This window comes from Neurospora crassa, linkage group II, assembly GCF_000182925.2.
Source record: "Neurospora crassa OR74A linkage group II, whole genome shotgun sequence".
Classification (NCBI taxonomy): domain Eukaryota; kingdom Fungi; phylum Ascomycota; class Sordariomycetes; order Sordariales; family Sordariaceae; genus Neurospora; species Neurospora crassa.
The window spans coordinates 2,044,856-2,059,406 of record NC_026502.1 but is presented as its reverse complement, the minus strand read 5'-3'; the positions used below and the strand labels follow the sequence as shown (position 1 = coordinate 2,059,406).

The following is a 14,551-nucleotide window of genomic DNA, read 5'->3' as shown; positions in this document are numbered from 1 at the left end:
GGTCTTTTAGGGGTAATTGTTATGTAGTATCACAAAAGCCCGCCAACCAGCTCCTCCCGTCAGCGTCTTCAGGTTCCGACGCGTCAACCACAAGGGAATCACCACAACGCTTCACCTCGCTCACCCGACCTCTGTCCCCTTCCATTCCACTCTCACTTCAACTTCAACTCGACACATCGCATCAGTACTTAACTCACCAAACGTTGCGCCTTATTCTTGAAGTACAATAATCACGGTTTTCTATTCCAAAAAAAAAAGGACATACTATCGTTTACCATGGAGAAGAGCGAAAAACAGGCCGCCGCTCAACAAGCGGTAGACATTCTTCATGAGATTTCCACCATCCTGGTAAGCCAACAGTGTCACCCTCCTTGCGACATCGACTGCTAATCATAAACTAGAACTGTCAGCTCGACCGCAGAACGCTATCCATCTGCATTTCCATGATTGAAAATGGCGTAAAGCCCGAGGCGCTGGCTGTAAGACTGTCTTCATAACCTCACGTAGCCCAGTCCGTGGGGCAACAACTAACACACCATGACAGGAGGTGATCCAAAAGCTTCGCGTGGAATCCCGCGTCATCCAAGCGGACATCGAGGCCGCCGCGGCCACCCCCAGTGCAGCTCGCCGAAAATAGATGATCGGCGGGGAGAGGGTTTTACTCGGTTCTCAGAAGCGTGAACCGTCAAATGAGGAAGACGACCAAGAGCAGCTGGATATCGACTTAACTTCCGACGGCAAAAATCAGCGTTATCAACCCGCGCCGAACGACACCATCTCGCGGTACCATCTAAATCACATTGTTTACACTCTTCGATGGGTGATTATGGCGTTCAAGAAGCTGAAGACAAAGTATCCGCCATTGTGCCTCTCTGACAGCAAGATGGACCAGATTGCGGCGGACTTGATTCGCCGACTACACGTGCTATTGAGAAGGGAGGAGCTCCGCTCCGAAATGAGTCGTGGTCGCAGGGTATCAAGAAACCTCACAGAAGCCGGGAGAAACGGTGGTTTGCCGTTGGGATTGAGAAGGGCCAGGAGGGCCCAAAGCGCACCGGACCGGACAGAGAGGATCAAGTTTTACCAGGAGATGCTGCGATTCGTGAGAGAGCCACCCATGATCTCGACGTCGTTGCAGCCAAGCCCCGCGGAAAGTTGGGACCATGATCGCTTCTTGAAAGACTGGAGCCAGAGGGGAGAAGAGGAGGAAACGGATGATACAAAGGAACTCTGTGAAACATACGGAGGGGAGGTGAACCAAGACTCGCGAGAGGAAGATCAACAGGCACCGGCGGAAACGGAGGTAATAGAAGTCTGCAAACCAGGAGATGGCGAGGAAAACGCCAAAGATGATTCGGAACAGGAACAGGCACCGGTGGTGACAACGGAGGTCATTGAAGTACAATCATCCAGTGGAAGCAACAGCCCCGACGACGGCAACGAACAACTACGCCACCACATGTGATATGAAGGCTAAAAAAAATAATAAAGAAGCCAGTGGGAAGAATAGAGGCCACAAACATGTCCAACACTAGAAGAAACTCACCTCCGAGTTCGATTCGAGCGACGGCGAGGCATACCTCTACGACGACCAATGATTATGCGGGTTGAATGCTTCACACGGTTCACGAACAATCACCATGATGGAACCCAGATCGATGAAATGTATCAGATCAGCCATCTGAAGACGTGGAAAAGATGGATTCAGCGACTGTTTTCAGTTTGTTCTTCGCATAGTCATCGACGATACAAAAGACAGCGACATAAAATCAAGACAGTGTTCTTTTTTCCTATAGTTCTCTCAGTAGCAGTTAGATCTGGCTCCAACTAAACTAGAACATGTCGTCATTGTCCCTTGCAACCTGTGACTGTCCAGTTGATCCTCTTGCAGTTCACATGAAGGGAATTATTTCCTTAGTTTAACCGCCCAACTGCCCAGCTACCTATCTATATCAATTGTCTTCTAGGGAACTAACAGTGCGAAAGTCGTATTGATATCAGGCAAGCAGGCCTCGATCGTAACCAAGCCCTATTGTAATCTCACAACCTTTTTGTTTGTTCTCTGTGAGGTGATCAAGAATACTTCTCCCGAGTTTGTTTTCGTCCTGGCACCCCTATATATGGATCAAGTGAGTAGTTCCCGGCCAAAAGGTCCTAAAGCAGTGCGGACTGAAGAGATGTACACTATCAAGCCAAATGCTATTCACTTCCTAAATAATCTTTTTATTTAATCTTCTTCTTCGCATCTGGCTGCAGAGTCACGAAGGTAGAGGATGATGAGCTCATGAGTTCGAGATCCTTTCCAAATTGGAAGACCTGATACACACACACACACACACATAGATATATATACATATTCGCGTTGATATCAAATTGTCGTCGAAAGCCTTATCTAGGTGGAAAACAGTCGATCTACATAGGGTGGGTGGATCGTCAACTGCAAGGTTGTAGGCACACTACAAGCTCAAGCTCGATGTTGTTCTGTTTTGAAACCCTCGTTTTGATATATTACATAAATCGTTATTTCCATAAAAGCATCATTAGATTTTGGACGCTCTTTTCAAATTGGCGTAAACTGACTTCCATCTATACCAGTTCTTCACGGCGGTAGAAAAAAAAAAAAAAAAAAAAAAAAAAACAGGGAGCCGAAGCTACATGGTGTTAGAGAAAGTAATTGATATCCCTATTCTAGTTGTTTTAGTTTCCCCTACCCATCCAGCCGAACCGAACTCCAGTCTCATGCTCATGCCCACTGAAAGTTGCCTTGGTACAGCGTCTCGAAAAATAAAGACGGTGAAGACCACAAAATATACTGTATAAGGTATATCATAAAAGAGATATTCTCTATCCCTGCTTTTTCCTGCTCTTTCCATGCCTCCCTGCTTTCTGCGTTAAATGCCTTTGTCATCCCTTCATAATCCCTGCCCGTGACGACTTTCCTTTCCGCCTATCCTCTTGATTTTCCATTCCTCATCCAAATTATCATCTATGACCAATCAAGTCCAATTCAAACCCTCCATCCCCAATTTCTTCAATGTCATCGTCGTCATCATCATCATAATTCTCTTCCTCGCTCTCTTCTTCCCCACTCTCATCATCCTCATCGTCCTCATCTATTAGGTCCCTAATAGAGGTGTGCCCATCCTGAGGAACTGGCACTAACCTTCTCGGCGAGCGTCCCAAGAAACCCAGCACGTCTTCTAGCGTCACCATGTCCTCTCCCCACCGACTTTCCTCATCGTCATCGGTGTAATCGTCAGAATTGTAATCTGCGCTCGTTGTCACCCCAGGTCCAGCTGCTTCATTTATTGACCTGCCTCTTGTTCTCCTCCTCGTCGTCCTTGTCGTTGTCATCCCGGGGATGGCGCGATCTGATATCAAGGTGTTATTTGCTGCGCCAGAAGGAGCAGATGCTGAGTAACCGCCGAACCCTACCAAGGCGGCGGCGGAAGCGAGGACGGCGGCGGCTGTGGCAGCAGGAGAGGAAGGAGCGAAGGAGGAGGGGCGAGGGAAGTAGGTAGATGGTGATGGGGTGGTGGGGAGGTTGGAGGTGGACGGATGTGGTTGGTCGGCGGAGGAAGAGGATGGAGATTGTCGGTTTCGGTTGGCGAATAGACCTGCTAGGGCTGAACGCCGTGGTGGTGAGATCGGGTCGGAGTGGAAGATACTTCTGTTTTGTTGTCCGTTTGTGTCGGGATATTGAGGATCCAGTCCTCGAGCAGCCGATAGTCGTCTATCGCCGGCTGTTGCCGCGTTGTCAAGGGCAACTGGCAGCATGCTCACACCCTGCGCTCCGTTGTTGGCATCACTCGACCCAGTGACAGCCCTTGGTTCTTCCTCAGCCTGATCGCCATCCACGCCAGGCATATGGAGCAGCTTATGTTCAACCGTATTATACGAGTGACAGACTGAACACTTCAGTCCCAACCAGTGGTACCTTGTCTGGCTTTTTGCACTGCAGTCGTTGCACGAGATGACGGCCCGGGCATCCTGGTACTCGTCGGGCATGGGCTGGGTGGCGATGGCGATGTCAAGGTTACGAAACTGGATCTCCATGTTGACGCAGCTCTTGTTGCAGACCGGACATCTGTACGATCTTTCCCGGTGCGCGCTGAAACAGTGTTTATGGATGGTATGGCCACATTTCATGATCGCAACCGGTCGCGGAGAGTTAAACAGGTAATCGCCGCAGATGGGACAGTCGCAGTCGGTTGACCGTTCGATACATCGGTGCTCGTCGCGCGTGGAGACGCATGCTGAGCATTTCTGTTCACCAACAAACCGTCAGTTCATATTGGGTCAAAGGGGCCATCCATTTGTTCACACGAGCTTCAAGCAACTCACCTTGCAATGGAAAAAGTCTTTGCCCAAGCCCAACCCAACTCGGCAGAGCCCACAATCGTTGCAGTGATAGATTGGTTTGTTCCGATCGTCATTCCACAATTTGCAAATATTACAATAGTAAGAGGCCGCTGACTGGTTACAACCAACACAAGTCTGCGAGGCCTTTTGGGTTCGACCGCACAACATGCACAGCATGTGACGTGTATCCCGCCGCGGCAAGGTGTGATCTTCCACCTCATCGTGACAGAGCCGGCACGTATACCACCGATCACAGGCGGCGCATTGCAGCTTCACATTGCGCCGGTAGTGTTTGCAACCGAGTCTGAGAACGGGCTGACCGTGCTCGTCCAGATCCTCTGTTTCTTCCTCGGGTTGTATCCCCTGCGCAATCGCGTATGCGAGACTGACGTCGAGTTCTCGCACCCCGTATTCGTCGCGTTTCGGGACGGTTTTGGGGGCATAGGTCGGCTTCAGATCCTCCTCTGTAACGTGGATGTTCAGGGTATCCTCGTCACTGAATCCGCTTTCGCCCGCGAGAGGATTCCAGAACTTCAAGGCCGTTTGCAACGGGCCAAAGGAATCACGATCCCGGTTCGATGATCGATCGCGGCTATGGCTCTGCGCGCTACGAGCGCTCTTGACGCTGTGCACACTACGCACGCTCCGACCGCTGGGCGATTCTGGGCGCATGCCCATAGTACCATCATGCGCATGTGGAGACTGTTGATAGTACTCCTCCGTCATGACTTGATGTATCAGCTGCGCCTTGAGGGCCTGCGAGATGTCGGCCTGATTTTGAATCGCCTGTATCCTCTTCCTCAATGCGCTCTTGCCGTCATCTTCTGGTAACTCTCCGGTCTGGGATCGAGCGTCGGAGTCCACCTGGGAGGGGATACGGGGAAGCGTGAGGAGGCTCTGTTGTGCTGCTTGCGCAGTCCATTCTGGCGCCGGCGCAGAGATTGGTGAAGTTAACGACGGTCGCGCCGGCGGCGTCGATTCGTATGCCGCTGCGGATGTTGGCGGAACTGGAACTTGTCCTGTGTGCCCTGCTTCTGGAGTGGCAGTTGCGACATCGGCGGCTTCCCCTAACCTCGAATGCGAACTTGATGCGACGTTGGTTGGTGTGGTTGTTGTTGTTGTTACAACAGCCACCGGCTGCGCTACGGTTCTGCCAACAACAATCCCATCCAGACTTCGCCTATAGTTCTCGTCTCCGTCCTCGAACACCGATTCGGGCAGCGCAGCCCCATCAGATCTCGTTCTCTGGTGTTGCGAAGTGGAAGACGGCGTGGATATATCGGGCTCTTCAGCGGCAAACCCGGAGGAAAATCGTCGAACTTGTCGTTGTGCTCCTCGAAGCAAATCAGAGACTAAGGTGGCCATAGCAGGTCATGCGGTTGTCGCAGACCTTGTTTCCAAGTTGCTTCCTTGGGGTCGGCTTCGTCGGACGTAAACGTATAGCGGCAGCGGGACTGACTGGGATCGTCGGACAATGTGATGTCGAGAGAAGGAGCAAGGGCGAGCGCGGTGGCGATTACGGAGTAGGCGGAAAGGAAAGAAAGCAAAAAAAAAAAAAAAAAAGAAGGCAAAACACCAGGAAGGTATGTGTGCTGAAGAGCTAGAATAAGCCAGTATATACGGAAGACTAAATTATGCTAACAAGCGCAATAATGTCAATTAACAAGAGTATGTAAAGGTGTTGTGTGTATCCATGGGGTGGGTATCATCCATCAAAGTTCATGTTTGGGGGAGGAAGACGATGTTGGACGAGGGACGCGGGAGTGAAGAACGAAATGTCGGTCGAGCTGTCGCAGCAGACGGAATGACAAATGACACGATGGCTCGATGGGTGGGTGCAGTGAGACCGAGACTGGTGTGGTCAGTCAGTCGTCGTGCTCCTGCTTGTCTTTTTTCCCTCCGGATTTCGGGCAGATCATGTCGTCAATTCGCCCGCTATTGTCCTCCGTCCGGTGGAGAATCGACACGATGGCTCTTGACTTTACACTACATACTTGAGGTTTCCACTCAGCATCTCGCCATCGTTGTCGCCATGCCAAGGGCATGTTCCCCGCCAATGATCGCAGTGCAACAGCTTGTGACACGGCAGCAGCTTTCCCCTGTCTGGCTGCTAGGTACCTAGGTAAGGAACGCGTGCTGTTTTGCGCCTTCACGTGTCCGCCTGTACCTTGAGGTACGCTACGCCAATGAAGCCCCAGGCCCTGGTGAGATGTCTGTCTCCCGCATCTGCAACAACACGCGACTTTACAGTTTCTTACTGCCACCCGACAGCAACAACAGTTCAATGCAATCCGCCGACCTCAGCCGTGTACACCTGTGCAGTGTGAGAGAGACGAGCGTTGACTTGTTGCGTTGCCCACGTGGCTGATCACTTTGGCAGACATCAAGATGATCCGTCCGTTCCCTCGGAAGGCCGGCCGTCGAGGACTGGGGCCTGGCTGGCAAGCTGGTGGGGTGATTAGCAGACCGACCGCATCATAACGGCCCGGACTTCCCGGAGTGGACGAGTACTGTAGTGTAAAGACCCGGACACGGTCACTGTCGGGCAACTTGTCCGTCTCCGTGATCAGTAGGTAATTCTTTGGTAGGGTATATGCCCTGCTGAAAGAGAACTATACGGACACCGTTTGACCCATACTCATATCAGGGTCACGACCACGTCAGAACGAAGCATGCTGGCAGCAGGTTGAAAAGAGAAGAAAGGAATCATCTCTAGTCATGTGGACATTTGTTGTCGTTGGTGGAAGAAGAACGGCAAGTGTCAGAATCACGACCACAACTGTGCAGCTCCCAAACAACCCAGCACGGCCCCAGAATCGGTCACAGAAGCGACGGGCCTGAGCTGCAGCTGCCAATGCGGGGCAACCTGTGGGGTTACGACGGCAACGGCTCTGATCTGGATGATGTTGTTGCACAAGCAACTGGAGTGCAGACTGCAGACTGCAGACTGCAGATGAAAGGAGCAACTTCCAGCTCGGCACATGTTGTTAGTGCGGTCGTGTTATGGTAACCGATGGTGACAAGGGTCAGAGGAAGCGACCTTGGCTGGCGACCAACTGATTCACAAGGACCCTTGTCTCATTTTGGCGCCTTACTAACATGTATCTCCAGCCCAAAGGTACCTACCTAGCCATCGCCAAGTAGCCGTGAGTGTGTAGTATGTATACAGTGGAGTGCTCGAAAAGGAAACTCCCGTCCTGGGCATGTTCAGTTCTTGGTGTGTTGCTTCAGGGAGCTGAGTGAGAGAAATGTAACGGAGAATCGATTTCAATTTGGATGGGCGATAAAGGGAACGCCCGTCGTAATCTCAGTCACCATTCCTCGTTATGCTCTGAAACCCCCTTTGGGACGGGGGCTGTCCCTGGCTGAGCTGGGACTTCACACACGTTACCCAAGATACCTCTACACTTTCTATTACATCCACATGCCTTTACTTGTTGTCGTCCACTTGGCCCCCGCGTTTCCCTTCCGCGTGACGATTCGGCTGGCCGGACCCAGCTTGCCAGGACCTAGAATGGCCCTGTTATTTAACACATACAGTCAGCTAGGTCCCCTGTTCCAGCAACAGTTGGACGGAAAACTACCCTTTCTGAAAGGGTAGGTAAGCACAATCCCAAAATAGAAACACCAGATGGGAAAATTCACTGTCGATTTGTATGTCCCTAGGGTATGGAAAGGTGAAACCGGGAAAACTGAAGGGGTCTACCACAGGGCAAAATTGGCTTGGCGTGCCAGTTTTGGTCACGGTTGAAAGGAAAGTGGCCTGTGCACGTCACCACTATGGTCAGATGTTTGGGGGTTGCTATGTGGAACAGGGGACCGGGCCAACTGGAACTGCTGTCTTGTGAGTGATCCTGCTGGATCATAAACTTGACGGGACCGGACTGTGTGTATCCCATGGATGGGATGTACGGTAGACGGTAGTACTAGGTAGTACTTAGTACCCCTGACGTCGACTGATACCTACCACCGTACATGCTGCCGTCAGGTCGTTACTGGAGGTTCATCCCATTCACCTATCGAACATTATCTAGGAGGGCATTCCTGACGCTGATTCTAAACAGCAACCCAGGAATCTCCACGGATGGATGCCAGCGAGGGTACGGTTATGGCTTCTCTAGGTACTTAGATAAGGCAAAATTTCACACGCGTCCGTGAAACATTTGTTCCTGCTCCAATCTTGTCTTTCTTGGCTCGCCCCAGTGTCGTCACATCGCTATCCCGCCTAACAGAAATGCAAGTACTTGACATGACGTTTGGCTAAGGTAGGCTGTGCATCTGCAATCCACCCAACCAACCGTCACCTCTCTGGGCCACGGCAGCTAGGTAGTAACAGGGCAGGTTGCCGCACTCCGACAGCAACAGCACCCTGACTTCACCTAGCAACCACTTTTTGCTTTTTTTCTGGGCGTGTACCTCTAGTGTAACATCACAGGCGACAAATTGGACCCGGACGTCTCAAACCCTTCATCGGGCTGTGCTTATTGTTTTTTTTTTTTTTAATGACAGCACCGCCTCAGTCCATCATCGAGTTTCCTCATCCATGACCACATTTCCTGATCCAAAACCATATCCGAGTCCATATTCCTCCATTCGTCTGTGTGACCCGACAATATCCTCCTTCGCTAGCCAGTATCTTCCACCACTCTCTCTCCTCGGCCTCCATCGCAATCCAGTCCGGCCATTACCATTGTGTGTTCAGCCACTCGCGCAACGATATATCTATCCACTTCACCCTCTCCCGACGACAAGCGCGATTCTAGCCGGCCGTCAAGGTCAGTCAATGCAAAACCAGACAGGTAAAGGCTAGGAATTCGTTTCTTTACCTTTCATCTGGAGCTTTGACGATCTGCGCTCTTTCGATCCGATCCGCCGTGTCATGACTGTCATCGCTTCGGGCCAGCCTTCAATCTCCCTTGTGGTCCGAAACTTTTGTTGTCGACAGGTTCCATCTCATTCGCCATGTAAAATCGCGTATCAGACAAATTGGAAGCCACAACGGACAATCAAATAATCGGATACTTTTATCATTTCCATGACTTGGTGCATACCTCTACCTCTAGGTACCCAAGGTATACTCGGAAACCACCATCCATTTGGAACTGAAGCACGCATTCCATCTTTCTAGTTCCCTTCTACCTAGGTACCTTCATCCTAGGACATCTATTTTCCCATTGGGCTGCATCCATCAGTCGCTTCCTTCAGTTTGCTGCCACTCACCAGTCAAAAAAGAAAAAAGAAAAGAGCTTTGCAGGTCACAGCTACCTACCTATGGTACATTCCTGCTTCTACTTCTTCTACATAGCTGAGCTCATTATTTACTGGCTACAGGCCTAGCCCCTGGCGAAGGTGTCATTGGCGTACGCTACATTGCGACTGTGGCCCTGTTGATGATTTCCTAACCGACTTGTGGTTGCCACCATCATCTAACAATCGGTCTTACACTACTTCTATTTTCCCTCTCGGAAGGACCCGACTCATACACACACAGATTTGACGCAATTTTTACTTTTTCTAATTTTTTTTTATTTTTTTGCGGAAGGCTCAATCATCAAGATGGCCATCTATACCCCCCAGGCACGGTCTACGCGAGAAGGTACCATGAATATCAACGACACCTCCACGCCTCCTTCGATGGCGGTCTCGACCACTTCGCCCTTTTGGCCATTGGGGCCTTTTCCCAACAGAGTGGATTCCCACGCCAACTCGCACCCGCTCCCGCACCAACTCCAGCATCCGCCTCAAGATCCGCTTCAGCATCCACAAGCGCCGTTTTCACAGGGATCCTCGCAGCGGCAGCAACAGCAACAGCATCCGCAGTGGCACCCGCACCCGTTTCCGCAGTCGCACCGTGCCTTTGGTCCTCCGCCGAGCGCTGGCAGTATCATCACTACAAATAACCTGAACCGAAAGTACAGCAACGGCAACAACAACAACTTGAACGGCAACAGCCCCGGCAGCGGAAACCTGAGTTCCAACGTAAGCGTCAACCGGCCACCCACCGCAAACGTCCAGGTCCGCCGCCGTCCTCATGCTGCCACGACCGCCGGTCGATTTCGAAGTGCCACCAGAGTTCCGGACCTCCCTGTCTTGAACAACTTGCGCATCACCAGCAACACAGGCAACACCAACGTCGACGATTCCAGCTCATCTGACGAGGGTTTCAGCTCTCCAGCTGCTCGTCCTCAGAGACCAGAGCATCGACGCTCCATGAGCCATCCTTTCCCGTCTCTGTTCTCGAGCAAGAAAAAGAAGGCATACCAGATGTATGCTGGCGATTCCGGGTCCGAAACGGTAGACGACGCCGGTTATGCGCCCAAGCTCGGTACCAGCAGGCCTTCAACACAGCATTCTCGTAATCATAGGAATGTTCCTTCTACGGGTAGCAAGGACTATAGCACGGGAAATTGCATGACGTGCGGGTGCTTGGTGCGATGGCCCAAGGAGCTTTCCGTCTTCAAGTGTACCATTTGCTTGACCGTCAACGACCTACAGCCATCCAGCTCAGGCCAAGGGCAAGGGCAGGGTCCTAGGCGGGATGCTTCCCGGAACTCACCTCCCGCAGCGGAAGAGCGAGTCTTCTCTCATGGTAAGAAACTCCTCCATCTGATATGACTGTTCGCTCACTCACTAAAGCCTGCCTAGAACGACCAATTTCTTTAGGTCATACAAAGTCACTGGCCACACAATGTCTGCGTTCATATCTTTCGTCTGCTCTACGCTCAAAATCGGGCCGACAAGCAGATGTGCAGCCAGACTCTTATTTTACCCTGGCAAAGGTTCCTTCGCAAGATCAGCAGGAAAGTTCGCTTTCGTCACCAAGTGATCCAGGAAGGGTACCGGCGGCAACAAGCAGGGCGGTAGGCGTGAGCCCACAACCGCAGCGCGATGGGTTAACGGTTCCAAATACTGACCTGGATCCTCAACAGCGTTCCAATAGAACGCCTCGGTCGTACTCATCATCCTATCCCGAAAAACGACCGGCCATTCCTGATCTCGTCCTCCAAGCACCCGGTCCTCAGGCGAGCCCACAGATTGCGAATCCTGAGATAGATTCGAGGCGGATTTTCAAACGGCTTGAGGATTATATAATCAGCTGCCTCACCTCGTATCAGTGTTTAAATACTTCGTTCTCGACAACCCGCCCGTCGCACCAGCCTAGACCTAGTGGCGAACCAGAGCGTAGACGTCGACCAACGCAGTCGCAACCTCAGCCCCGACCTCAACCCCCACCCATACCTCAACCCGAGGCCCGCAAAAACTCGGTTACTACAGAACAGCCGTTTGTTGAGCTGGACGCCAAAATGCTTTTGCTGGGGGACTTTGCGGAGAATGGTCTCTGGTGGACGGGAGGACACGAAGAAAAGGTACCAGGGAGGTCATCGTCCAACCGGAGCGATCCTGGCGCGTCTGCAGTAAGCCCAAGAAGTCCTCGAATTGACTGGGCGGAAGTAGAGGACTGGTATACGGCAGTGCTTGACGCTGTGCGGTCCTGGCCCAAGTTTTACGATGAGCTTGTCAGTGAGGATTCCAGTCTCGCTGTGCCTCCTGAAGCGCTTAAGGAGATCGAAGCACAGTTGCTTGTGGGACAGGACCATGTTCATAGGTCGCTTTTGAGGGCTAGCGAGACGATTATGAAACGGCCCGGACGCCTGATGACTGCGCCTCATGAGCTACGGTTTATTCTCATTCTTGCCGCTAACCCACTGCTTCATGCCAATTACAAGCCATATACCGGCGAGTTCCGGCATATGGACTCATTCTGGTCTACTCAGGGCGGTCCCTCTTCTGGAAGGCATTCCGGAATCATAAAGCGTATCGTCGGTCTTCTGTCTAACACTCCCAACGAGTGTCACAATCATCTCGTCAACTGGTTTGCGAGGTACCCGGAACCTCTTTTCATAAAGACAAAAGATCTCATCTCGAGCTTCTTAGCATTTCGACTTAACCGACAGAATGAAAAGAAGTACGATGCCAGAGTGGATATTACCGCCGGTTTGATTCCAAGTCTGAATGCTGGCAGGTCTGCGGCCTCACTTCATGCTGCGTTGGGATCTTCACAGGCATCAGGAAAGAAGCAGAAAGAAAAGAAGAAGATATACAATGAAGACTGGCAGATCAAAGCCTCGGCGCAGGTTCTTGCGCTGATTTTCGCCGCCAACAACACGGGACATTCACGGCGCAGCCTCGCCAATCTTACGGATGGACCCGTGGCGAGCACAAGGGATCGGGTCCAAATGCGCGGGCAAATTCTTGCCACAAGCGATTTCTACACCACTCTTCTTGACGACTCCGACCTCGTGGCGGATTTTGAAACATGGGAGTCGAAAAAAGGAAAGTTTGCCTTTTGTCAGTTTCCCTTCCTTCTCAGCATAGGCGCCAAGATCCAAATCCTTGAATATGACGCGAAGCGGCAGATGGAGGACAAGGCAAGAGACGCCTTTTTCAACAGCATCTTGACTCATCGTGTTATCCAGCAGCACCTGGTGTTAGATGTTCGTCGGGATTGCCTGGTGGATGACAGCCTCAAGGCTGTGAGCGAGGTGATCGGCAGCGGCGGGGAGGACATCAAGAAGGGTTTGAAGATTAATTTCAAGGGAGAAGAGGGCATTGACGCTGGCGGGTTGCGGAAGGAGTGGTTCTTGCTCCTTGTCCGTGAGGTGTTCAATCCCGATCATGGTAAGTCCACCTCTGTTGATGATTAACTTTAGTCGTCCTAACCTTGTTCTAGGGATGTTTGTCTACGACGAGGACTCCCAGTACTGCTACTTCAACCCCGCCTCTCTTGAGCCATCCGAGCAATACTTTCTAGTCGGCGTCGTCTTCGGTCTCGCCATTTACAACTCCACCATCCTCGACGTCGCCCTGCCACCGTTCGCGTTTCGAAAACTCCTCATGGCCGCACCGCCTCCCACGCTGGCCACGTCCCAGCCTCGCCAACCCATGACGTACAGTCTCGACGACCTTGCAGAATACCGTCCCCGCCTCGCCAGCGGCCTACGCCAGCTCCTTGAGTACGACGGAGACGTCGAATCCACCTTCTGCCTCGACTTCGTCGTCGACATCGAACGCTACGGATCCACCGAGCGCGTCAGCCTCTGCCCCAACGGCGAACGCCGTCCCGTGACCAACGCCAATCGCCGCGAATACGTCGATCTGTACGTACGCTACCTGCTGGATACGGCGGTGACGCGCCAGTTTGAGCCTTTTAAACGGGGGTTCTACACCGTCTGCGGCGGCAACGCCTTATCACTCTTCCGACCCGAGGAGATTGAGCTGCTGGTCCGAGGCTCGGATGAAAGTCTGGATATCTCGGCGCTCAAGTCGGCTGCTACCTACGATAATTGGAGTACGAAGAATCCGGTGGAAACGGAGCCAACGGTTGGGTGGTTCTGGGAACTTTTTGAGGAGGCATCCCCCGCAGATCAAAGGAAGTTGTTGCTGTTTATCACGGGCAGTGACAGAATACCCGCGGGAGGGGCGGCGGCGCTGTCGATTCGGATTGCGTGCCTGGGCGAGGATTGCGGGCGGTATCCGACGGCGAGGACGTGTTTTAATTCATTGGCGCTGTGGAAGTATGGAAGTCGGGAGCGGCTGAAAGAAGTCTTGTGGACGGCGGTGTTGGAGAGTGAAGGATTTGGGTTGAAGTGAGGGAGGGGGGGATGATGAAGGATGATGTTGTGCTTGGTGTGTTTGTGTTAGTATGAAAGAGTTGTGGAGGTTATGGAACAGGAGTTTCTACATGGCTTTTTTTTTTTTTTTTTTTTTTTTTTTTTTTGGTTACCCTGCATATCATCCCAGACCGGAAGAAACGAGGCAAAGAGAAAACTGCATCATTATCATTATCGGCATCAGATAAGAAAGAAGATAGCGGAAAGCAAGCCAGATAAATAAATACATGCGTGTAGCGTCCATCCTCTGAATAAGCCGAAACACAACTCCACGCTACCGTTGATTGAGCAACATGATTTTTTATGTCCCACAGCTACCATCGAAGCCAGTTTTGAGCCACCATCACAGCACGTATATTGGGGGTGAAGTGTATAAAAGGCGTTGGAAGAGTGCTTGTCAAAAGATGAAATGGTGAAGAGGAGGAGGAAGAAGTCAGTTTAAGACACCCACTTGTACATCTAAGTAAAGTGATGGGCCGGGCGGTGCTCTTATATGAGATGACAGAGTCCATTCAGAT

General features: G+C 51.7%; 3 protein-coding genes across 4 annotated transcripts; 2 read left to right on the top strand and 1 right to left on the bottom strand.

Moving 5' to 3' along the window:
• Positions 1-80: 80 nt before the first annotated feature.
• Positions 81-1,859, top strand: NCU11158 (hypothetical protein). Its single transcript, XM_001728109.2, has 3 exons — positions 81-348; positions 402-479; positions 545-1,859. The coding sequence occupies exon 3, from the start codon at positions 638-640 to the stop codon at positions 1,463-1,465; it is 828 nt and encodes a 275-aa protein (XP_001728161.2). The 5' UTR covers positions 81-348; positions 402-479; positions 545-637; the 3' UTR covers positions 1,466-1,859.
• A 781-nt stretch (positions 1,860-2,640) lies between these two features.
• Positions 2,641-6,298, bottom strand: NCU06754 (CHY zinc finger domain-containing protein). Its single transcript, XM_958433.3, has 2 exons — positions 4,345-6,298; positions 2,641-4,266 (listed from the first exon to the last, which is right to left on the bottom strand). Exons 1-2 carry the CDS (start codon positions 5,725-5,727, stop codon positions 2,983-2,985), a joined length of 2,667 nt encoding a protein of 888 aa, XP_963526.3. The 5' UTR covers positions 5,728-6,298; the 3' UTR covers positions 2,641-2,982.
• Positions 6,299-8,877: 2,579 nt separating this feature from the next.
• On the top strand, positions 8,878-14,308 carry NCU06756 (the record flags this gene model as incomplete). Of its 2 annotated transcripts, none has more annotated exons than XM_011395284.1 (3): positions 8,878-10,951; positions 11,008-13,041; positions 13,094-14,308. In XM_011395284.1, 3 exons carry the CDS (start codon positions 9,919-9,921, stop codon positions 14,011-14,013), a joined length of 3,987 nt encoding a protein of 1,328 aa, XP_011393586.1. The 2 variants fall into 2 exon arrangements, with proteins under 2 accessions (XP_011393586.1, XP_011393585.1); XM_011395283.1 differs by having other exon boundaries at positions 9,919-10,951; positions 10,999-13,041; positions 13,094-14,013.
• Between the last annotated feature and the right edge of the window lie 243 nt (positions 14,309-14,551).